Source organism: Grammomys surdaster, unplaced genomic scaffold, assembly GCF_004785775.1.
Source record: "Grammomys surdaster isolate TR1022 unplaced genomic scaffold, NIH_TR_1.0 145, whole genome shotgun sequence".
Lineage (NCBI taxonomy): Eukaryota > Metazoa > Chordata > Mammalia > Rodentia > Muridae > Grammomys > Grammomys surdaster.
The window spans coordinates 4,892,934-4,918,349 of record NW_021604603.1 but is presented as its reverse complement, the minus strand read 5'-3'; the positions used below and the strand labels follow the sequence as shown (position 1 = coordinate 4,918,349).

The following is a 25,416-nucleotide window of genomic DNA, read 5'->3' as shown; positions in this document are numbered from 1 at the left end:
CCAGACTCCTTGGGATATGTAATAAAATCTTCTTGTCTCACCATACTAGGGGGGTAGTCTGAAAGACAGGTGCCAGGATCACTGCAGCCTGCCCCTCTCCTCAGATCTCTCAGTGTGTTTGTAGAACTCAATCATGGTATACCTTTGATATAAGCCCCCTGCCCCAGCCCAGCCTATTCAGGAACAAAGGTCCCTAGAACTAGGATTCACTCCTTGGAGCTGCAGCCCCAGATCAGTGTTCCAGGCCAGTCACAGGTCTGGGGAAAATCAGGCTTTAAGGGGAAAACTCAAAGCCCATCAGAGCTTAGCCAAGGTTAAAAGGAGGCAGGCTCTCCTAAGTGTCAGTCGGCTGTTCCCTAACATCTGCGAAAGCTGAAGCTAAAGCAGGTGCTATGAAGTGTATGAGGACCTCAGTCCCATGGCATGGTCCATGTGGTTCACAGCCATCTTACTTCAGTACACGTGAAGTTTAAGTTTGTAAAACTTCACTGATTTAGAGTGTGTGTGTGTGTGTGTGTGTGTGTGTGTTTGCACACATGCGCACACTCACGCCATGGCCTATGTGTGGATGCCAGAGAACAATTCTCAGGAGTCTGTTCTCTCATTCTGTGTTGGCCATCCAGGGAATTGAACTTGGCCTAAGCTTGGCAAGAGGCTAAAACCATACCGCTTGAGCCATCTTGTCGGCCTCCTTGTGGAGCTTTTAAAGGAAGAACTACAGATTCGATCCATTCACTTCTCAGATGCAATCTTCCTAGCTTGCTCGGTTCACCTCTGGCTGGAGACACAACCATAGAGATTCTTCCTTTAAGACTTGAGGACTGGTGGGAGCAGGGGAAGCAGGGGAAGCAGGCAGTCCTCTACACAGTCGACCTTCCTAAGGCTAGGACCCTTTAGTACAGTTCCTCATGTTGCAGTAACCTCCAACCATAAAATTATTTTTGTTGCTCTTGCATAAATATACTTTTGCTACTGTTATGAATCACAATGTAAATATCTGTGCTTCTGACGGTCTTGGGCAACCCTTGTGAAAGGGTCATTGGACCCCGAAGGGGTCAAGACCCCACAGGTCGAGAGCAGCTGCCCTCCCCAGCACTCTTTTTTGATTTTACTTAAAGGAGGGTGTCACTGCTGGGTCCTGAGGACAGAAGAGTTCCAAGTTTTGAGCCCTGCTATCCACCCCACCGTTTTTTCACACCCCCCCCCCATGTTAAGGACTGGTTTCTTGAGACCCTTTTCTACTTAGTCTCCCCTCTGAAAATGCCTCCTGGATGAAGGCGCAGACCCTAGCTTGGGAACTGGGAACTGCATGTGCCACCCTCTACCTGCCCGCACAGCCCCTTCTGCAGCCAGCACACCTCCTGCCTCTGCTGTAGTCCGCAGAATACCAGAAATCTGTTTTCTTCCCACCCCGTAAAGGTATCGGGGAGAGGTCACATTATTTTGTCCCACCCCTAGTATAACGTTCCAGAGCCAACCTCATGCAATATGGAGCCCCCTCTGACCTTCATCTTGTTTCAAGGATGAATGTGTGAATTCAGTACGCCAATTCTGAGTAATTTGTAAAAGCCTAGTAAGCGGTGGGGAGTGGGGTAGGAAGGACCCCTCTGTGGGGAGGCTCTGCCCAGGCCTCTTCAACCCTACCCAAGGGAGCGCCACCTCGGCTCCCTGCCTGGGGAGACCTGGAAATGCTCAGCTGCTCACGCCCCCTTCGATCCTAGCAGCGCGAGGGAAGCCGCCCACTAGACTGCTGCTGGCATTCAAGGGGTTAACTCAGGAGCAGCCCAGGTGGAGGTCGAGGCCCTCAACCCCCACTACCTCCACACCTTCCGGCTACAGGGGCCGCAGAGGCCACTGAAATCGTAAAGGCTGCGGTAGCTCTTTGTCTACCTGCTCTGGGCGTTAAAGAGCCCGCTGGCAGCCTGCTTCGCTGGGGCTCGGGACAGAAGTCAGCGACAGAGAAATTGGGTTCTGTCGCTTTAAGTACAGCTGGAGCCGTAAGTACTAGGCCGGCTGTGCAGAAAAAAGGGAGCAGAGGGCCGAGGACCGGTGCGGCGTCCGCCCCTCCGCGTGGTCGGCGGCTCTTACGATTTGGGGTGCCCGCCGCGTGCCAGGTGAAGGCTGTTTCGTGTGCATTTGGTGCTCATCCACTGAATGGCTGACTGAGCCAGGGAAGATGCTTCATCTGCCCCTGCCCAGGTCCGGAAGAACAGCGAATTTCCCCCGCAGGTAAGCCTAGAGTCGGTTTAGGGCATCCCCACAGGCACAGCTCCCACCTCCTCCACATCCGCAGCCTCTGGGCAGTGGTGTGGGGTCCGCAATGAGGAGGATCTTGGCCAGGTTCCTATGCCAGAGCAAGGAGTGCCAGCACCCCAGAGACTCTGCCTCCCCCCCCCTCCCCGTTTGGCTTGCTGCTGTTTGGGACTGGGGGTCTGGAGAGGTCTGGAAAGAGGATCCTGGAGGGAAAGTCGGGGAGATCTGGACGAATTCAGACAATAGCACAAGTTGATTGAACTCAGAGGTCCGCGATTTGCAGCTTTGGAGGCTGCTGAGGCGGGTCAGGGTCCTCAGGGACCAGGGCGGGTTTCTAGAGAGGGGCCTATAGCTCTGGCCCACTCAGCCAAGGTTATCCTTAACTCTGGGCATTAAATCCAGGAAGAAGGCGGTGGGAGATCTAAGGATAAGACCTAGGGGAAGGGAGGGGTTGAATTTGTGACCCTCCGGCTGCCTGGATCCCTTGAGTGGGATTGTGCCCTGGGGACGGGTAGGAAAGGAGAGTCCAGTGATTTGAGGAGGCGCGCTGTGAGGTTCGGCCCTTTGCTGTAAGGTGAGGACGAATGAGGAGGCTGAAACTGGGAAGTGAGTGTGACCACAGCTCCACCACCCTAAGTCCCCGGAGCAAGCTTGGGGAGTGCACCAAACTGAGAGAAGTGGCCCTTTACTGCGGCCTTTCTGGGACTTTCTGGGTTTCCTGAGAGCTTATTTTAGGCTATCATCCCCAAATCTACACTGGTTTCCCTCAGACCTGTATGACTTGGGAGTTTTGGGGGGTTGACTGAGAGAACCATGTGCTAGGTGCAGTGGCCACACCTACCTCGCATGCTTTCCTACGCTCTCTTGGGGAGCCCAGACTTGCCCCCTAGATACATGCTCCTGCTTCCTGGTGTTTCCTTGGAGGGAGCCCCCAAGTCGTAACTCTGCTTCACACAGAGGGTAGGGGAAGAGCTAAGAATTGGCCAGTGCTTGGGAAAGGAGGCTTGTTTCCTTCTGCAGAACTGTGGACACAGGTCCCAAACTTTTGGTCCCTACCCACATAGAACATAGGCTGCATGCAGCCTTGCAAAGCCTGCAGAATGTAGTGACTGGTCAGATTGTTCCCACGACTGGCGAAGCTCCGGGGATTCTTTGGGTGAGACCTTCGCCTAAACTGTGCACAGTTCAGTGACTGCTGGAGAAGGTGGAAGGAAGGGTGGGTCACAAGCTCTAACATACCACCACCCTAACTGGACTCTACTTGAGTTCCACATGGGGTGTGCCCTGGAAAAATCGTAGCTTTGCCACCTCACTGAGATGTGTTCTTTGCTTCCCCTAAACCTCTGCCAGCCTGCAGATCCTCCAAATGACCCCCAACATCCATCACTGCGTCTTCCTACACGTCCACCCTCTCTAGGTACAAGATTTCTTCTCAGTTGATAGTTTTTCCTGTCCCCTTCTTTGGCCCTATGCCATTGAGGAGAAAAGGCACTCTGTCCTCAGGGAACCTGGCCTTGGTTGAGCTGAGTGCCCTATCCTGGGGCCACAGCTGTTGAGTACCTGGCTCAGTTTCTGGGCAGGTGTGCTGGGGGTTGGGGGTGGGGGCGGGGGCGAGACCTGTCTGCCAAAACCCAGAGAACAGAGGTCTCATTACACCTCCCCAGGGATGAGGCTGTGGTTTCCTCTCTATCCAAGCCCAAGTTTTGCAGGCTGAATGTGGATTACCATCCACAAGCACAGAGAAGGGATGTTGTAAAGTGTAGGTCAATCTTGGAATTGCTACACTTCAGTTACAAAGCTTAACTTAGTCTGGCTCTAGTCCACAGAGTGGGAGCTTAACCCATCCATGCCTTTGCTCTGAGGACAGCTAGAAACTTCCTGGAAATTATGTTTAGCTGAAGCCAGTGGGGGATCAAAGAGATGTTTTCCCTGTGTGCTCCAGCTCCCCTCAAGCTCAGAAGGAGATAGCACAGCGGAGGATACAGGAGAATGACTTAATTGGCCCTCAGAAGCTTCATGACCAGCTTTTGATCTGCCCTCAGCCCCATGCCTCCTTGCCCTAGAGCAGATGCCCAGGATAACTGCCTTGGCCCTGAAAGGACGCATCTACAAACAGCGTCCTGCACACCCCAAACAATAGGATCCCCTGGAGAGAACTATTTACTCTTACTCCTCCTCCTCTGTCATTCAGATAGGAAATCTGAAGTACAAGCTTGTAGCCAGCCCCTTCAGCCCCCCTACATTCCTTCCTAGAAATGGCCCCTAGGTATAGCCTGGGAATAGGTGTGAATAATACCTGTTTACTGTATGTGCCTCACACAACCCACAGAGCCACGGGGGCAAGTCCCTGGGACAGAGTTTTGGCTTGGCACAAATGCAGTCTCTGTGAGAGGACAGATGCCTGTGAGGGACCGCAAAGCCAATGAGCTGCTTCTCGTTAAGGGGTTTTATGAGGCTAGACATGCACACCCCAGGCAAACCTCATTCACTGGCTTAACTTCCTCCTGCAAGACCTCTGCCCTGGCTTAGAAGGGAGGGCCGAGTGCAGTAGCAGGCTGAGGAGTCTCCTCTCCTCACTACTCCCTTGTGCTCTAACGCCCTGCCAAGGCTAAGGGCGTTATGGACACCTGTTTCATCTTCTTGGTCAAGTGGGGTGGGTTTTATATATATATTATATCATCTCATCTCACAAATGAAAAAAAGAGATTGAAGGCCAGTAGATATGTCCGAGATCACAGTGCTGGACTGACTGACTTGTCATCTCACCGAGGTCTGTCTTGACTGGAAGCAACTCTAACTACCATGATTAGTGGAGACTGTTCTCAGCAGCACTAATCCAGGCCCTGGAGATGCTAGCTGCTGAAGGTTCTGAGTTGAGGCTAATGGGAGGCCTCAGCCAAGGCTTTGGGTTAGCCTCAGACTCCGGCGGGAATGTGTAAGGGACATTTGTATACCTGAAGTCAACTGACCTGGTTCGTAAGTCACTCTGCTGCTGACTAGAGCTTTGTGACAGGACACAGGCTTCAGTTTCCTTCTCTGTGAAATGGGCTTAACTCTTACTTACCTCCCTGGGGTGCAGAGAGGACAGTGAGGTAGTGTGGAAAGCAGGGTACACAGGGCAAGTATGGACCGATGAGGCCCCTCCCACCCATGAGAGACTCCAGCTCTTCAGATTGTGTTTCTTCCTTTTCTTTCTTTCTTTTTTTTTCTTTTTCTTTGGTTATTGCTGTTTTTGTGTTTTGAGAACATGTTTCTCTGTGTAGCTCTGGCTGTCCTAGAACTCACTCTGTAGACCAGGCTGGCCTCTAACTCACAGAGATCCATCTGCTTCTGCCCTCTGAGTGCTGGGATTAAAGGTGTACACCACCCATCCTATTTTTTCCATTTTACCCATCCCCTTCCAGGTTCTAAGGATGGAGCCCATCACTATAATAGTCTAAATAGCTTCCAGACTTAGAATCTTTGATTTTCCCTTAAGTTTTTAATTATCTACCTTTAGGTTTTTACTAGTGTAAGTTCTGTGTTATTGATAGTATATTTACATTTTAATGGCAACTTACATTAATATAAATCTTTGAAAACTTGATCTGTTTTTTCAAGCAGAAATATTCAATCAGCATTTACTAAATGTGATAACTCTGTGCCAACTACTGTGCTGGTGCCAGAGAAACAGCTGAATCCCAGACTCCTGAGATTTAAGTTATCCAGCCACTTACTTCCCAAGTGAGCCCTTCAGATGTCAGGCATGAGAGTGGGAGTCTAATACTGTGCAGCAAGACAGGCATAGACTCCCGGATTTCTGAACCTTGTAGCCGTGCAATGAAAACAGAGAAGTTAATAGATGCAGGCCAGGGAGATGGCTCGGTGGGTAAAACCGCTTGTAATGCGGGTCCGATTCTTGGATCCGAGCGTGGACAGAAAGAATCAGCTTCCAGAAGTTGTCCTGACCTGCACTTGCACTGTACTGTAGGCGTTCAGCTGACATGCACGTGTCAGCACTCCCACGTATCATACATACATATGCATGCAATAATAATAAGTAAACATGTAAAAGTCAATGCATCCACATTTCAAATGTGATGATTTTGTGAGAAATGCAAGAGAGAGCAGAGGATGCAGGCTGGTGAGGGTGTGTGGAAGACACACAGGAAGTGGCCATCTTTGGAGGCACCATCCTTGGAATGGCTATGAATGGCTTCATAGGGGAGGTGGCATTATAACTGCACCTGGAAGAGAGAAATAAGACTTTTCTAGAGAGACATAACATGAGTTTAATTTTGGAAGAGGAAAGGGTTATGAGGGGGTGTCATCTTCCACACTGTCTGCCTGGGTCCTCTGTCAGTGTAACTCCGTTAGTTGGACAGATTCAACCTCCAAGGCAGAATCCTCTGAGACTGGTGTCTAATTTTTTTCCCTACCCAATCTGAAGAGCTCTGAGCATGATGTGACACAAGACATCTGGAAGCCTCACATAATGCCTCTGGCTTGTTCTTTTGGGGCCTAGAGACCAGTGTCATCTCTAGTTAAGTTCAGGGACTAGTAAATTGCCCTTGCCCCTGACATTAAAGCACAGTCAGATAATTCTAACTTCAGGGATTTCCCGGTGAGATGCTTAAAACCTTAAAAGGCTCCTGATAACTTGGTTCATCTCTGAGAAAGAAAAAGGAGATTTCAAGATATGATCTCACTCTATAGCCCAGGCTGGCCTCAAATTCACCATCTTCCTGTGTCAGCTGGGATTACTGACGAGTGCCAACAAACCTGGCTAGGGAAGAAATACTGAAAAGGAAAGAACATCAAAATTCTTTGTCTCCCTTTCCCTCCTGTGTGCATATGCACAGGAATATACAACAACCTGGTCACTAGGGTCTTTATTCAATGTTGAGCTCAGTCAAGAAATGATCAACGCAATCCACAGCAGACCGAAGGCATTATGAACTACATTTATAACGAGTATACTACATATGTATAACTCAGAAACTACTTATTTCCTACTTAGTGTATTTCTGCTGGTGCCATTTGCTTGGTAGTGGTTGGTGAGCGAGACAAAGGGAACAGGGGGAGGTGTCCCTCCACCTGCAATTTGCTGGGGACTGAGCCAGGTGCTTTATGAGTATTATCTTGTTTACTTCTGGAAACTGCCAGAGAGGCTGCTCCTGATAGGACCTTTATTGTTCTCCAAGTATGCGTTCACGAAGGGAAGGCATTTGCCTCCTGTCATGGCCTGTAGGGAGTGGAGCAGAAATTCGAACCTAACTCTGACTGGTCCCACGAGCGTTCCTCTCTGTGCTATATAAGAGTAAGGGCTTGCAGCATAAATCAGATCCCTTTGGGTTTGGTCACTTTCTATTAAAAAAAGAACTGCTAATGAGATTCCCCAACCTCCTGAGAAGTTGTGCTCCAACAAGTCTATTTATATCTGATTTTCCACATTGGCTCTTGACATGATGGTACTAGTTTGTCCAGTCGTAGCTCATAGGGTCTGAGGACCTTTATTCATGTGACGTGGGTGCGTCATTTACTAGTGGTCTTTCGATGAGGACTGAAAAGCACAGATAGGATACATTGTAAGAGCTCATGCACCACGCCAGTTTTTAATCCTGTTTAACCTGCTTTGGATCATATTTGGATCATGAATTATGAGCTTTCCGTTGCTGTGATAAAACACCATGACCAAATGCCACTTAGAAAAGAAAGAGTTTATTTGTGCTTTCAGAGGGATAAGAGTCTATTGTGACAGATGAGTGTACAGTTGTAGAGGAAGAGTCCATCATGATAGGCAGGCACGAGCAAGCAGCTGGCATGGCAGCAGGATCAGGAACCTGAGAGCTCACATCCTCAAATACAAGCAGATGCAGAGGAAAAACTGGAAGCGACACCAGGCTTTTAATTTCAAAGTCTCTCTCCAGCAAGGCTAAACCATCTGAACCTCCCCAAACATCAGCACCTCATGGGAACCACTCAAATACATGAGACTATCGGAGTACCAGAGACTATCAGACCACCACAGATTTCTTCAGATTGAGCCAAATCCTGTCTGCTGAAGGATGACAGGTACACAAGATGGAAGAAAACTCACAAGCGAGCAGTTATGACCTACCCCATGTCGAGAATTGTTTAATCACTACAGAGGAAATGAAAGTTCACCTATTTATTCAGATCCTCAGTAGAATGAAATTAACCTGTAAGGGATTTAAGTGCTGATTTCTGACATCAGGAATCATAGTAGCGGGAAACTAGAGGCAAGCAAGTCAGAAATATGAAGGACCATTTATGCCCAGGCTCAGGAGCAGTATATTAAGGGAGCAACGAGTGTTCAAAGACTGCGGAGAAGTCTAGAGAATGTTCTGGAAGAGAGAAGTTTGTGGCATAAAAGAAGAGGGAGGGAGAACCCTGGGTCCCAGATACACCTTAAAGAGGGTTTATGGGACGTTGGGCCCAATAGACAATGTGTAAAGAACTGGTATCATAAAGCCCTTCCCACTGTTGAATTCTTCTGTCTTCCCATTCTTGAGACTCTGTGGCAGTGGGCCCAGAGCTCTATGCTCCTATAAACACACAGGCTTTGTGTGTGAGAAAATGACTTTTCAGGCTTGGGACATTTCCCCACGATATTTTAAATACTTTTAAAATACTATACTAGATGGTCAGGTTTTGATCCTGGTGATGTGCCTGCCCACTGTATGATTTTTTTTTTGGGGGGGGGGGACAGGATTTCTCTGTATATCTCTGGCTGTTCTGGAACTCAGAAATCCACCTGCCTCTGCCTCCACTGTATGATTTTTAAAATTAGGGTTTTAACAGTTTTAAAAAACTGAAAATTCGGAGTTAGTGCTCAGTGGTCAGCCCTTACCTAACATGAAGGGCCCTGGGCTCAATCCCCAGCATACAAACAATGACAGTATTTTACCAATGGGCCCTTAAGGCAAAAACATACTTGGGATTTACTCTCAGGCATCCTGGGTTTCTAAACTCTCTTGCCAGGCTCAGTAGCCTAGATGGCAGCAGTGTTCCCCGCGGGGTGCACGTTCTAGACCTTGATCCACCACCCCATTCCCCTGTGTGGAAAAGGCTCCCTCTTGAAACCCTGTCTCATAGATACAGCTCGTGAATTCTAGGTTATTATCCTCGCCCTTGCCCCTGACGTAGTGAGTAGAGCCCACAAAGGCCCGGTTCTCAGCAGTCAGGATGCATTTTATAACGATTGCCTTTGAGCTAGCATGAGCAGCATGAGTAGCATGTTAATTCATTAATTTTCCTCATGTTGTCATTAAGAATCCTCCTCCACTCTTAGAAATTAAATATGGAGGAGTTACAGTAATTGAACCTGTTTTTATTCCCCCACATTATTTATAGAAATTGCTTTCAACCTATATAGGTGATCTCTGTGTTTGCCATTGTACCCCAGGTGGTTTTCTATTCTGAGGGCCTTATAGGAAATCCCAGGCAAAACTGGTCTGCAGGGAGCATCAGCATGTGGCTTTATGGATTCTGCTCCTACCTTCAGTTGTCACACCAGAGAACCTAGAAGCTTCCATCAAACTCCACTCCTGACTTCAAAACCCCAGGGCATGAAAGAGTCCAAGCCTTCTGCTTGAGAAACTTCCCATGAGCCCCTGCAGGAGGGAAGGTATCATTGCTTATTCATGCACAACTGCTATGTATGAGAGCTCCTGGGCTCTGAGACACTCATGCTGGGAATTTGCACAGAGCTAATCATTACAGAAGTAGCTCAGATTCCCAGAGTGTCCAAGCTCTGGGGACGTGTTGCTGCTGCTCCAGAGAAGCAGTGAGCCCAGAGGAGCATCCCAAAAGAAGTCCTCGATTTGGTGTCTGGGTTTCAAGTACCAATCCGCTCTGGCAACCCTTGATTTCACTCTGTCTTTGTTTCATAAATTCAGGCTAGCTAATTCTAACTCAGAACACTTCTGCCAGTAAAATAATACATCCAAATACAATGACACTGGTCATGACTTGAGCCCAAAGATTCAAGAATAATCAGAATATTTATTTCTGTCAGCCTCACATCTTTACCCACACCTCTGACCTTTACATTTAGCAGGGAAATTCAGAGGTAAGGCAGGGGGAAATATATTGAAAGCAATAGAGGGTGAAATTGGAGCCATGGATGTCACTTTTACCTTCCTGAAATGTTTCTCTGCATGTCCAGGCATGTAACATACCCCTGTAATCCTAGCACATTGGGGGGGGGGGGGGAGAAGGATCAGGAGTTCAAGCCCCGCCTAAGCCATATATAACCCACTCACACACAAAAAAACAAAAAAAAGAAAAACCCTTAAAAATAAAGTTTTGGAGCCTTTGGTGTTTTTTTGTTTGTTTTTGTTTCGTTTTGTTTTTAATGAAGAGGAGGAAGAGCAGAAATGACTTGAGCATCAGATGCGGCAGAGTTCCCTGCACACACCCACTTGCTCCTCTGTTTACTCTAGCTGAGCAGATGCACAGGAAGCAGGAGCTATGAGAGGCTGCTCTGGTGTGCCTGCATCTCTGCTCCAACCATCACCATGACTCCTTCCCAAGATTGGAGTGTATTTCCAAGTCTGTTTATGCCCACATGTATAGTTTAATTACTAAATACAAAGAAAGTCACCTCTTATCAGAACTATTTTGAGTCCACAGAAATGCTGAAAAAGGCAAATTGCTGAGAAAACCTGATGTGTGTGTGTGTGGGGGGGGGGTGATAAAAAAATCTTAAAGTTTAGAGATTTTAAAAGTTCTAGAAAAGCTGTTGCTTTCATATTGTCTTGTATCATTAAAGTCCTGTCCCATTTTGAAGCTGACAGTGGTGGGTACAGTACACTGCAGATCTGGGCTTGAGGAGCAGAGTTGGAATGGCTGGAGAAACCCCTGTGGGTTCTAGGATTCTGAGCTGCAAGCACTGAGGTTCGCTGGCGCCTTTCTGTGTAATTTGCTGTACAGGGACTCACGGCTGTGAGGATTTTACACACATTATGAGTGCCCGGGGCTCTTCCCTGGGAAGGACCTTTCTACATTAAATGTAGAAGACAGGCGGTCTATACCAGATGAGTTGCAGTGTGTATTAAGGGAAACCCCTCTAACACAGAGTGCTCCAGGAAGAGGGGGAAAAAGGAGTAGCGGGTGGACACGGCCAACCAAAGCAGGGCTTTACACACTGAGGTTTTCTGCTCAACACAATAGGTAAAAGGGTTGTTCCTCTTTAATGTGAGATTGGAAAAGTACAGGGTTAGGTCTTTGCTCTGGCTTATTTCTCTTCATCTCCGCAAGTGGGACCAGGGGACGTATTTTTAGTGTGTTCATTTTCAAATTCTTTGGAGTAATAATTGTGCAGTTTGATGTTTACACACCTCTGACAATTGGCTGATGTCCAGAGCCACCTCCAAGGAGAGCTCCACCAGGACTTTGCTCTCCCAAATCTCGGAAAGGCGAGTGGCGATGTTTAGAGTGCCGAGGGAAGGCAAGGGAGCCAGCATCCACCCTGCACCAGAACCTCATAGACAGACAGACAGGATGTGTTTTTGTTTTTGTTGTTGTTGTTGCTGCTGCTGCCGCCGATGGCAAGGAGTCTTCTCCAGAAACAAAACCGGTTTGATTTTGATTAGCTTTCTCTTCTTTTAATTTCAGTCTTCCTTCCTCCAACTTCTTTAAAGATTATGCCAAAAAGCTCAACCTGATCCCAAAGCCTCAGGACAGACTTCATTCATAGATGCCCAAGAAAAGCTTGTTAATACCAAAGTAATTTCCTCGCCATTCATTTCCTGTGTTCTCAAACTTGTTATTTTTTCCCTAAGATATGTATCTTTAGATAACAAACACTGATCTTACTCTTGATCTGAGGAGGTAATGTAAGAGTCAGCTTTTATTTGTTTGTTTGTTTGAGATGAAGAATCTCACTATTCTAACCCAGGGTGGCCTTGAACTTGTGATCTTCCTGCTTCAGGCTCCAGAGTGTTAGGATTGCAGGCATGTGCACCAGCTCCGGCTCTCAGTAGACATTTTGCACGAAAGCATCATCCAATGACCTCTCAGAAGCAGGGAAGGAACAGATGTCTTGCTAAGTATCTAGCCAGCCAGTGTCTTCTATCCAGCCCACATTGGAGGTCATTTTTGGTGCTGAAGTGAGGACATTAAAACACCCAGAGCTCTAATACTAACCTTTACTACTGATTGGTTCCATAAGCCAAAGCTTCCAGCCTCAAGTTTTTCCCGGTGTAGGGGCTTCCCTGCTAGGAGGTAAGAGTCTGGAGAGATTGCATTTCATTTGACTAGAAAGTACATCAGTAAGGACGTTTGTGGAGTATTAGAGGCCAACACCACTTCAGAAATGCACAGGTAGTCATATTTGTAAGGCACTTCAGGACTTCAAAAGTGACCCTATGAACCTAAATAGAGTGTCTGCTTTTCAGAATTGTTTGGTGAATCTGGCATGTGTGGGTGGGAGTTTAAGAAGTTTAAATCTTTTCAATTTTCTATTCTTCTCTTCCCCTCTTCCCCGTTCATTCTTGGAGTGTGCGGCATGTTTTGCCCGAGGCATAAACATGCCTTTTCCCTCTCCTGAACACCTGGTTTCTTTGTACCATTCCTTACATCATTCACTTATTGCTTAAGAATTAAGACCCCATCCCTTTTGTTTCCATTCCTCTCATTGAAAGCTTTGTCATAGGTGAGAGATGTGCTTACTTTCACATGCATGGAAAGCTAGTCGGTGAAAAGGAAGGTCTTTCACAATGCATTAGTGGGGCTTTTGCTCCAACACCGACCTTTGACCCCCGTACACAATGTGGCATTCAGCTGTCCTGTTCTCTCAAGTGAAAACCTTCAGAGCCCTCAACAAAGATATTTCACCGAGAGTAAGCAGTGCATGAACTAAATGACTTAAGATAAGAAGGCGGTTGGTTTTGAAATAAAGATGAAGGCCAGGGGTCTATAAAAATTACAATGCCCTCCAGGGCCGGATCACTGGTCTTTTCCTCCCCCTTCCCCTCCCCCCCCACCCCCATAGTGGGGTGGAAGACTCAGCTTCCTTGGATTGCAGAGACAAGTGAACTTTCTCTTCCATGGAATTTCTTAATGGATTCCTTTGGACAAACCTGCCCAGTGTTTCTCAGTGGGATTGATAACTGAAAAGGAGGGAACTTAGTGGGGGAGGGGAGCTGTTGAGAACACTGCAGTCTAGAGGGCTTCTTGAAGAGTTCGTATTCAAAATCCTTAGCAAGCATCCTGGACTATGGCACAGAGAAGCAAAGGCTTCCCATTACCTTAGGTAAGGTATTAGGAAGATACTGGTCATGGCTTAGTCTTCGTTTTGTTTCCTTACTGCTCTCTAGAAGTGTAAGAAACTTAGGCTTATGAACAAGCTTTGGGTACTTAATTGGAAGGCTGGGTGAGGACAGGGAGGCAGAGAGGCGAGGTAGGAGAAAAGGCATACTTTGGGTTACACACACTTTAAAAAAAAAAAAATCTCTGAGGATTGTGTTCTGGGTATTTGCGTCTTCCAGTTTCGCAGAGACATCCAGATTTCCGTGGTGTGAGGACTCTGTTCTTTCACTGTGTCTACCTCACAGTGGTAACTTGCAAATTTTTCCCCCATGAAGCTTTATTTTTGGAGACCACTGTAATTTACATGCTGGGACCTATTATTAACTGCTAGTTTTATGCTGTTATTGGAAATCTTTACATTAGGAAAGAATGTATGGGCTGTGCTTTGGGTGAAGGGAGGCTCAAATTAAAGGTTACCTTGTATAGTCGCACAGATCTGTCTAGGATGTGAGAATGAATTAGAAACCATTTGCTTCCCCAACTGAAGAAAATCCTGCTGGTCCCTCATGACTCTCTTCCCAGAGGAGAAGCACCATGTGTCTAAGGAAAAGTACCTATTTTGTGGGGAAAAAAAAGATGATCATGTAATAGTTTTTAAATAGTCTGTTTCTGAGCCAATGACACATAAATACTGCCCCCCCCCAAATAAGAGCTACATTGCATATTTTATAAATGTAAAAAGCAGAAGCGGTTGTGCTATATTAAATTTCACTCCATAATTGAGCAACTAGAGAAGCTTCTATTTAATTAAATCCCACTATCCAGTGTATGACAGGAAAATTTAGTGACCTTCTGTTTGAATACTGTCTGGGGCTGATGAGTGGTCAGAGGATGTCTTTCAGACACCCTTCTTAGAGACAAGGAAGTTCGGGCAGTGTGCTAACTCAACAGAGCATCTGTAGTGAGTCCTTCAAAATGGCAGTGCTCAGCTCACACAGTTTTCTGTGGGCAGCAGAAATGGTTCCCCCAGAAATGGCGAGGCTTCGGGGGAACCTCTTCCTAAGAGGTTCTTTTAGTAGGTCAAATAATTTACAGTCACAGCAGATCCTCCTTCCACCATGCCCTTTTTAACTTGTTCTGAGCCACTCTGTAGGAAAAATTTTCAGAAATACACTGGGGGCTTCATGAAGGGTTGGCTTTTATTTAACAAATAAGTATATGAGATTATTTATTCACTGATTGCTTGATTCATTGGGTTTTGAAGACAGGGTTCTCTGTGTAGCCCTGGCTGTCCTGGAACTCACTCTATAGACCAGGCTGGCCTTGAATGCAGAGATCCTCCTGCCTCTCCCTCAGGAGTGCTGGGATTAAAGGTGTGCGCCACCTCTCTCACCTTAGATGGGGTGATTAGATTAGATTAGAGAAGACACTAAGAAGGAGGTGGGCTGGCTTTCCAAGTACAGAAGGGTTAAAACATTAGGCAGAATTAGAGTAGGTGAGTATCCAAAGCTAGAACTTATAATAAAATGAAGAAAACAATTAGCAAATATTGTTTTTCTGAACTGCCTTCTTTGCTGATACATACACTGTAGTTGCCATGTCTGTTTGGGAGAAGATATTTTCATATGGACACTATGATTTGGAATCAATAACTGGCATATGTTGACCAAACCCTCATCTCATACTCTTTGTAGGACGATACTCTCCTATCATGGTTGCCAGTGGAGTGGGAGAGACTCTTGGCAGAACAAATGGAAGCTGAGCTGGGTGTGTTAGTGCATATCTGAATCCTAGGACTTAGGAAACCAAGGCAGGAAGATTCTGACTTCAAGTTCTATGTATGGGACACACCCATAGTGAGTAAAAAGTAAAAAGCAATTTTTCTTTTTACTATACAGCAAGTTCTTATCTCAAAAGTTTGGGAGTGGCGTGCTGGGGATGTAATCCAGTTCTAGAACACTTCCCTGGGTTCAGTCCCCAAAACTGCTAAATAAATAAGTAAAGCCAAGAGGCACACCACAGTTCAGTTGGTGAGCAGAGAGAGAAAAGAGTTGGGATAAGGAGAAACAGAAGAAGAGCGCTATTCCTACAGCGAGCAAACAGACGAATTTCAATGTGACTGTTCAGATGCAACCCAGAAGTCAGACAGGTGTACCTAAAATGCCCTAATTGTATTAGCATATAGATTAGCATATATTAGTATGTAGTTCTTTTCTAGGCTGCCAAGTTCCCGTGTTCACCAAGTTCCCGTGCGTGGAGGGAAGATGGCGTAGTACCCAGCAAAGGTAGTTGAGAGCTCTGAGGGTAGCTAACAAATGCAGCTGCAAACGTCTTCCTGTGGTGCACCCATGTACTACAACTTCAGGATCCAACAAAGCACCAGCACGGCTTTCTTTGCCTGCTCTGATTTCTTTAAGCCTGTGATCTGTTAGGATGCTATTGTAGCATCTGCTGCATGGGCAACTTGATTTTGTCCTGCTACTTTAACCAGTGTCCTCATGCCTTGTTCTTGTTTGTTTCAAGACAGGGTCTTGTTATATAGGTCAGGCGTCCTCACCCTGGTGATCCCCAGGTCAGCTCAGGAGGGGCGTCCTTACAAGCACGTACCCCCAAGTCAACTTTAATTTGATTTTCATATAGAGGCTATAGTATAAGAATCGGGGTGGTGCGGCTTGTGATATTTGACGAGTTAGGTGCTCCTCATATCCGTTCTTACACGTGGCAAAAGGCCCATAGGGAAGAGATTTTTAAAGAGAATTCATTTTTTCCCCCTACCTAATGTGGAAAACAAAGATCCTAAATAGAACCTTAGAGCAGTTTTAACCTGAACAACCTGCCTCATAACTGTTTAAACTGCTAAGGGGGTAGGGAGGGTTCTAAGAAACAGACTGAAGCCAGAGGGGAAAACAGACAAATGAGAACACAGAGCAGGTTTACATGGAAGTATGTGAAGCTCCAGTCCTCATGAGATCCCTCCCCTCAGGTTTACCCAGTCTTCAGCATTATAATTGTATTTCAGACATGAAAAGCATGGCTCCCGTGTCCTTCATATTGCCTTATGAATTCTCCGACAAAGCTACCTTACCACCTCTTTGTATTATTTTACGTATCGATACCAAGTGGCTGTGCAAGGCCTGAGAAGCGTGCACGGAGAAATGCTCATGGCCTTGCCCATTTGACCACTAAAGCTTTGCCCTTTCTGCACATACAAGCTGATGATATCCTGGGCTGTGGCCAAGCAGGGAAGCCGGCTCCTTAATAATCCCTCAAAATCCCCACTTCCTTGCTGTTTGCTTTTAAGTCTGTGTTTTTTTGCCTTCACTTGACTCCTTATGTCGAAATTCTCTGCATTTTCACCCTGAAGAAAAATTCCTCCTCCAGACCACATCCAGCAGTTTTTAAGACTTCTCTGGGGGTTTGAAAATGGAACAAAACTAAGCAACCCCGCCCCACTCCCACCCCACCCCACCCTACCCCAGCCCAACACCTTTCTTTGTCTGTCTTTGTCATACACCAGAAAAGGTTTCTATCCTGCCTCAAGGTTTCCTTCTGTGATAGCAGGAATGGTAAGCAGGTGTGGTGTAGCAGTCTGTTAAAACATGCTTGCTACAAAAACATCAGTGCTTTGCTTCTGGTTCTTAGCAGCCCACGGTGTCAGCATTCTGACAAGGAAGCAATCCCTGTAAGCTCTCCCTGTTCAGCAGCCTGCACCTGTGGCTTTATTCTTGTGCCAAGATCTTGACTGCTCCTCAAGATCCCTGAAGAGAAGGAGCTCCATATTGGATATTGTCTTGATATACAAAGTCCACACACACTGTAGTTCATTTCCTTTTTCGTTTATCTGGTTGGTTTGGTTTGTTTTCATTAATTTATTTATTCACTTTACAGCCGGATTGCTGCCCTTCCCCCATGCCTCCCCCACCCCATCTTGTTTTCTTTTCTTCCTTCCTTCCTTCCTTCCTTCCTTCCTTTCTCTTTCTTTCTTCCTTCCTTCTCCTTCCTTCCTTCCTTCCTTCCTTCCTTTCTTTCTTTCTTTCTTTCTTTCTTTCTTTCTTTCTTTCTTTCTTTCTTTCTTTTTCTTCCTTTGAGACAGAGTTTCACTATATAGCTCTGACTGTCCTGGAACTCATTCTTCTAGACCAGGCTGGCCTCAACTGCACAGAGATCTGCCTGCCTCCCCTCCTGAATGCTGGGACTTTAAAGGCATGTTCCATCACACCTGGCTATGTTGTTCATCTCTTAAACCAAATCTTCAATGGAGTCATCAAATGATGGTCTCTAAAACCAACTGACAGGTATATCTGCCACTAACCTGGGAAAATATTTTGGGCTAATTTTCACCTAATGAGGCACAAGAATTTTACGTTTCCTCTTGAACTGTGGCTCTTGGCAGGATTTCTTCTACATTGGGGAAGGAGTTTCATGTCGATCTACCCCACAGCCCTGCTCCATGGATCCCTACTTTCAGATACAGAATCATCTCCCACAATCTGGATAAAACTCCTGATTTTGCATCACTGTAAAGTAAACATTATCTTGGAATCAAGAAGACCAATGAACAATTGCCAGGGTATATTGCTAGACAAAGAGGGTAGGACTTCCTGTAATAGGGACACATTGGCTGCCAAGTTGACCCCAAAGCCTAAACCTTGAGGAGCCAGCTGGTTGACAGCTTCAACTCTGAGTCCTAACTGAAGCTGCTAAAACACCAGGCCGTGGAAACACAGAACACCTTTTGTGTTTCTGGCTGTCCTAATCTTAGAGGATAGAGATAGAGATGACCCAGCCAGTTCTTGGTGGTCATGGAAGGTCTTGCTTGCTTCCATGTGGAATGATCCCTGTTGGTTCACCCTGTACCTCCCTCTTCCCCTGGGGAGAACATCAGCCTCAGCCAGATATCTCTAAATTGCCATCCCACAGGTGGAAAGATTCATCCAGTACTTCCTCCTCCCCTGACACAAGAAAGTAGTGTTTGGAGTCTTGTGCAAAGCTTTCCTTTCCAGAAGGTTGAGCCTAGAATTATGGAACCTAGGAGGAAGATCCTGGACTAGAGAGGTACAGAAAGGGTGACCTGCCTGCCAGATACTAAGCCTGTTACAGTAATGATGGCTGTGTCGTCTGACACCTGAGCACAGTTGATTTTCTCCCCATTGCAGGCATGTGGCTTTGAGATTTTATGTGATGTCTAAGAATACACACTGATCTCTCCTTGGAGGTTGTGGAAGGGTTTTGTCAAGTTATGTGGCATATTCTACAACACCATTTTGTTAAAGCCCTGTTGTTACTAAGAACATGTCACGGCTTCAAGCACCTGTGCTTTGGTTTGCAGGCTTTCTGGAGTCTGGGAACTAAGCTCCTTGCTTTTTCAGAATTCTGAGTCCCACAAGTCTGTCAGTGAGTGACTGTTGAGGTTCAGTGTAGAGGTAACAGAGGAGATACAAATTAAGTTTGACCTGGAGACCACGCTTCTGTGCAAGGAGCCCCAAGAGATGGATAAGTGGAGTGGCGATGGAAAGCTGCCTATTAATGCTCTCAGAAGTGATGCTGAATGTCCCCCAGTGACCACCTGACTTCAGTTCTCTCTTACGTTGGGAGTATTTAAAGTGTATGTGTTGTTAAGAACCAGACAAATTTTATATTAAGCCTGTATTTTTTTTCCTTACTAGTCATGCAGCCTTAAGCATGAAATCTTAAATTTCAATCCTCTTACGGGTAAAATATTTATCTTAAGATCTATATGAAAATTAAACGAAGCTGTGTATGTCCTGTATGTCTCTGTGCACGTGTGTGTAAGTACCCAGCTGAGTGTTTGACAGACGTACATAAATGCCAAGCATATAGTAATTATCGTTTTAATAATGATACCTGGTGATAATCACACAAAATATATTTGCATCAATTAGCATGCATCTTGCCATTCCACTGAAAATAAAATGTAAAAATGCATGCTCTTTTAACAGAAATAAGTACCACAGGTGATTATCAAAAGGCAACATATTAAGGCGAGTCTTCACAGTGAGTCCTTCATAATCATTGAGTTTCCAAGGTGCATTAATGAGTGGAGAAGTAGAAAATTGATTTGATACAAGCCAGTAAAAAGATAAACAAGTGGGTACTTAAACAGCTGTGTGGACTCCAGGATTTAGAGCAACCATCACCTAGGCTTTGGAATGCTTGGTGCTGGGTCGTGTGATACAAAGATCTTTTGAGGGCTCCTTGGTGCCCTTGGTCCTCTTCTTAGTTCCGTCCAGTTTAAGTTGGTTTCCCACCAAGCCATCTAACATTTCGGTAAAACTGTAGGCTCGCTACATCTTTCTTCAGCAACGTAGAGGTTCTGTTGGTTAAGCCCGCCTTGCTTGGTATAAGTAATGGCTAATGTTGAATCACACCCCAACCCGCCCGATGATTAAGTGAACAGAACAGCAGCTTCCCACAAAGCAATCTCAGACTTACGTGGACTGTTCTGCTACCATGGAAATCTTGACAGTTGAATCTAGATGAAAAAAACAATTCAGTGACAAAGGGAAGTCTGTCTTCAAGTTCTCCTACCTCCTCACCATCATTTCTCTTGAAATAATCCTATCAGGGTGCCAGCTGAGGAATCAGTAAACTACCATAACTTCTTGGCATCCCATGAGGCTGCTGGGGTCCCTTGTGAGAGGACCCTATCTCTGTGGTCACTGCCAGCACATATCCTTGATAAATTTAATGGAATTTAAATGAGATTGCAGAAGTTTTGGGAATGAGGAAGTCTAGCCCAGGTCACTGGGGGTCAGGACTTCAAAGTCATCCTCGTGGGGATTGCACAGGCTGAATCTTACAACGAGTCTTCATCTTTTATCTCACTTATGACTCTTCCTCCAGCCTGGGATATTTATTTTCGTCAGAGAAAGGGCATCCAGTATTTTTGTGTGACCCCCATATCTGACTTGTATTATAATGACATTTTTCATCCAAGGTTGTTCTCTGAACTTCTCCTGAGACATCTCAAGAGAGTGGATTCCTGAGAGAAGCAGTCGTGCTTTGTAGTGGGTTAGTTTCTCCCTGTTGTTTTTGAAATGGAAAACACGTAGTTTAACTTGCAATAAACACTTCAGTAATTGTGGTTATGGTGAGTCCCAGGGTTTGGCTGGCCGTGTTTTAGGTATATATCAGACTGGCACATTGTTTGCCCCTGTCTTGAATCGCGACCCTACCTTCCTAAGCCTTGACCTGATGAGGCATGTCTGTCTGTCTCTTCCTCTCTCTCTCTCCCAGGAGTTGTTTTGTCCTTTAGTATGGTGATGTGTGCACAGACAGGCTTGAGGTGTCAGCATGCAGGACTTTTCTGTGAAGGTTTTTGGTTTTGGTTTTTTAAATTTGGAATTTGTTTCTGTTTTGCTGATTTTTCTTTTTAATGTTCCTTATTTTGTTTTTCTTTGGTAGATTAAATGTGGACAGCATTAGGGTAATTATTAGCAGAAAAGTTTGGATGAGTCACAAGCTCTGTATCTGGAATCAAGATACACAAATTTTTGGTTAAACAAGGAAGCTTGGTGATGTTGTCCATGCGTGCATAAGGAAGCCATGTGACAGAGGACAGTGGGGAGATGTCCCAGTAGAAAGGAGACAGAAGGAGGCAATGGAAATCCTGGGGTTTTTGTGTATGTGTGAAGACTTTGGATGGGATGGAGAGAGAGAGAGAGAGAGAGAGAGAGAGAGAGAGAGAGAGAGAGAGATTGGCTTGTTTTGTGGTGGGAGGGCTCATTCCTCAGGCAGCTCCCAGGCTCTAGGTGTTTATTGCCAGATCAGCATTTCACACCAGTAGCCTGGCCTGAAGCTCTTGGAGGAGCCGCCAGAACTGCTTAGCATGGACTTTTGAGCCAGGGGTATGAATGGAGGGCCTGCATCCTATCCTGCGCTCCTCCTGCCACTCACTCTGCTCACTGGGGCAGGCTATGAAGATGAATGGCAGCTTTTTAATATCCAGGACTTTTATTTGTTGCCATCTGTGTAACAGGAACATGTGCAGGACATGGGCACTCGACATGACTTCTTCCAACCTGTCTGTGTGGCAGGATTTGTGTTTCTAACTAAAAAGGGCTTTTGTCCCTGTCAACCCTCCATGATTCTACAAGGTACAGATATGCTTGAATTCCATCCTGCTTTGAGCTGTCACCTACTGCTAGACTGGAGGACCTGCTGCGGTGAGGTGCAGGCCTCTTTGCTTCTTTTCTTGTCCTGTTACCTCTTCCACACCATGGTCCTTGAGTCAAATGAAACCAGTAACACCCCTGGGAGTCTTGTTGGGACTTGTGGATAGCTTAGGTCAAGATGGCTCCAGACTGGTAAAAAGTCGAAAGCTAAGAAGAAGTCATTGCTTTTCTGTCAGGATTTATTTGGTGGGGAATCACTAGCTTCTGGTTTACAGTGCTTTTTTGTTTGTTTTTTAGTTTGTTTTGTGAGGCAAGTTTTTGCTATGAAGCCTAGGCTGGCCTCAAACTTGATGAATCTTCCTGACTCTCCTTCCCAGTCACTGAGATTACAGGTGTGTGTCACTATGCCCCTTTCAGGGTTTTTTTGGATCTGTCTCGGGACTGACAAACTTTGACCTACTGGGCCAGTTCTGCTTTACTGCCTGGTTTTATATGGCCCTCAAGCTAAAGAATGGTTTTTATATTATTAATATATGATTGAAAAAAATCAAAAGATTATTTCGTGACATTGGAAAATTTGAGATTCAGATTTCAATGTCCATAAATAAAGTTACATGGGAGCATAGTGATTTGTCTTCAAGTCCTCTTGATTGCCTTCTTGCTGCTTCTGAATAGCATGACAGAGGCCATATGTCCTGCAAAGGCCAAAACAGTTACTTTCTGGTCCTCACAGGAAAGCAGGCCCTTCCCTAAGCTTTCCCTACATTTCAAATTATTGTCAGCTTCCTCTTACTTCTTGATGGTTTGCAAGAGATATGGAAATCCGAACATTGTGTGACTTACTCCTTTTCACCTTACCAGAGACCTTGGAATTATTCAGTGAGGAAGGCCTTCAGGGAGAGTGAGTGGGCTAGGTCAGCAGGAAGTTCCTGATGAACCCAGATCAAACCCAGATCATCCTCCCAGATGTCTACAGCATAAAGGATCTTCATTAGAAAAAAGGGACATGCTGGGCAGTGGTGGCACACGCCTTTAATCCCAGCACTTGGGAGGCAGAAGCAGGCAGATTTCTGAGTTCGAGGCCAGACTGGTCGACAGAGTGAGTTCCAGGACATCCAGGACTACACAGAGAAACGCTGTCTCGAAAAACAAACAAACAAACAAAAAAATGAAAAGAAAAGAAAAAGAAAAAAAAAGGGACATGCTGTCTTCCAGCTTCTAGAATGAAGGCATTCTCTTGACTAAGAGTCAAAGCAATCATTGTCCGTGTCAGGGCCTGATGGCATATACTCTGGAGGGAGAGACAGGCAGATCTCTGTGAATTCAGGCCAGTCAGGGCTACACAATGCGCTCTTACCCTGCCTCAAACCCCACATTTTTCTTGATGTTTAGCTTTCTATGCATTTTGGCTAGTAGGAGTTAAATGACATGTCTATACTTGGGGAAACTGAGGGTAAGAAAAACACTAATTTAACTTTCGTAACGAAGCCAAGTGGAGATAGAAGCTCATTTCCCGTGTTCCACAGACTGCTTCTTGAATGTTTTAAAGGTGAACTTGATGCCATTCCTGTGAATTTTCCCCATTTTTTTGGAAATGGATTTCCAGCTACGTTACAGCCTCTTGCAGGCTTTCAATTTCCTGACCTGGAAACATCTGAACTGAACAGGAAAATGCGTTGATTTTTTTTTTTTCCACCCCTTCCCCTTTGAAAGAAGTCAAAGATGGCGAAGTAGGAGAGAGAAGCTTGAGGCAGGGGAAAAGGGGAATCTCTGAAACCTAAGGACGCCTCGGCCAGCAGAATCAGCATTCCTCGCCCACAGTTGGTCCTAATTAAGGAGACTTCTGTTGAACAGCTCAACTTTCTGCTTTGTATTCCATGCTCTGGCTCTGCCAGCTGACATGGCAAAGCTTTAACCTCCATCTTGGAAACAGTCTCTCATGTCTCCCCTTATATCCTCGCTTCTCTCGCTGCCCCCTGCTACCCTACAATTACCCTCCACCACATGAAACTCCCAATAAAACATATTGATACCTCTAATCCAATTACATCCATTCTGTCCCACAGAGCGCCATCCGTGCTGTTTGCCGGGGTGCATAAGTGCATGGAGTCATTTGGGGAGCACTCCCACAACTGGATTTTGTCTCAGAGAGACAGAATTTCCCCGAATTCAAAGCAGCAATGATAGATAATTCCTTCCACTTCAGCCTGACTCTTTGGCTCTCCCAGACTGTAGCTTCTACCCATCCCTAACTGACGGTGTTGCTTTAGAATGTCTTGTCTTTGTTTTATGGATGTAGAGATGTGATTAAAGATCTAGTATTGGGCCCTGGAGATGCTCAACAGGTAAGAAGGGCACCTCAGACTAAAGTCTGAGGACTTTAGTTCCATCCCTGGGACATACATGGTAGAAGGAAAGAACCCTCTCCCGGAAGTTGTCCTCGTCCTCTGACCTTCACACATACACCATGGTGTGTGCACATCCACCCACACACAGACACACATAGATTTACAGATAGATAGATAGATAGATAGATAGATAGATAGATAGATAGATGACACAGACACACAAACCTAACAACCAAATAAATGTAACCCTTTTATTTTTAAAAAGCCCTAAGCATGATGGCACTGCATTTGGGAGCCTGATGCAGGAGGATTACTATCAGTTCTAGGTCAGGCTTAGCTACATAGTGAATCTCAGACCAGCCTGGACTACAGAGTAAGATTTTATCCCAATAAATAAATAAATGCCTGGGGTAGAAAAAAGCTCTGGATGGACAACTAGCCTGAATCAGGAAAGTAGTCTGTCTACCATAATGCAATGGGGTAGTAATGTGTCCATGAAACTGTTAATATCCATCCCTTAATGCTTTTGGTAGTCTGCTTAGGCTGCCATGATAAGATAATACACACCAGGGGGCTTAAACAATAAACATTTCTTTTCTCAGAATTCTGAAAGGTCCAGGTCAGGGCACAATTGGAGTTGGTTTGTGGTGGAGCTGCTCTTCCTGGCTTGTAGACTGCTGCCTCCCCACGATGACCACACTGTGACTGAAGGAAGGCCCTGGCTCTCCATCCTCAATAGGATATCACTCCTGTGGGATTAGAGCCCTACCCTATGACCTCAGCCCCATGTCTAAATGTTAGTCACTGTATGAATGGGGAGTGTGTGTAATTCAGTCCAAAACAACACTTGGCTGGAGATGAAGCTCTGTGCTGGTGTGTATGCTTAGCAGGTTCAGGTCTCTGGCTTCAATCCCCAACACCAAAGCGAAATGTTCTAAATTTTAAGGTTTTTCCTTAAGGGGGAAAAAAATACATAAATACCAGTCAGTATCTAGAAGGAAGAAAGTGTGATGGCAGACATCTTTAATCCCAGCACTCAGGAGGCAGAGACTCAGGAGGCAGATCTCTGTGAGTTTGAGGCCAGCCAGGGGTACATAGTGAGACCCTGCCTCTAAATACACACACACACACACACACACACACACACACACACACACACACAAATAAATAAATAAATAAATAAATAAATAAATAAATAAATATTTAAAATGCAGTTGAGTAAGGCAGAGTGTTCTAGAGAAAAGATGAGAAATTTAAAGGAAAGTTTCTGGATCATACACAAGCTTAGAATCTTGAAAGTGTCATCAGATACCAGGACCTTGACCTTGGGTACAGAATTCAGTAGATAACTGTAAGGACACCTGGCTCTCCAGACCATAAGTGCCACCGTCCTAACAGACAGACTCTAAAGCATCGTCTGGATA

At 45.7% G+C, this 25,416-nt stretch overlaps 1 protein-coding gene across 2 annotated transcripts in view; it reads left to right on the top strand.

Annotated features, from left to right (window-relative positions):
* The window catches only part of Nav1 (neuron navigator 1), a 144,799-nt gene that overhangs the window by 73,414 nt on the left and 45,969 nt on the right, over window positions 1-25,416 (top strand). Inside the window, exon 1 of one of the 2 annotated variants that reach the window (XM_028764665.1) lies at window positions 2,094-2,229. The exons of the other annotated variant lie outside the window; for it this stretch is intronic. Coding sequence (XP_028620498.1) covers window positions 2,177-2,229 — 53 coding nt within the window. The 5' untranslated portion in view covers window positions 2,094-2,176. Of the gene's footprint in view, window positions 1-2,093; window positions 2,230-25,416 lie in introns of those variants that run through there. 2 annotated transcript variants of the gene reach the window in all.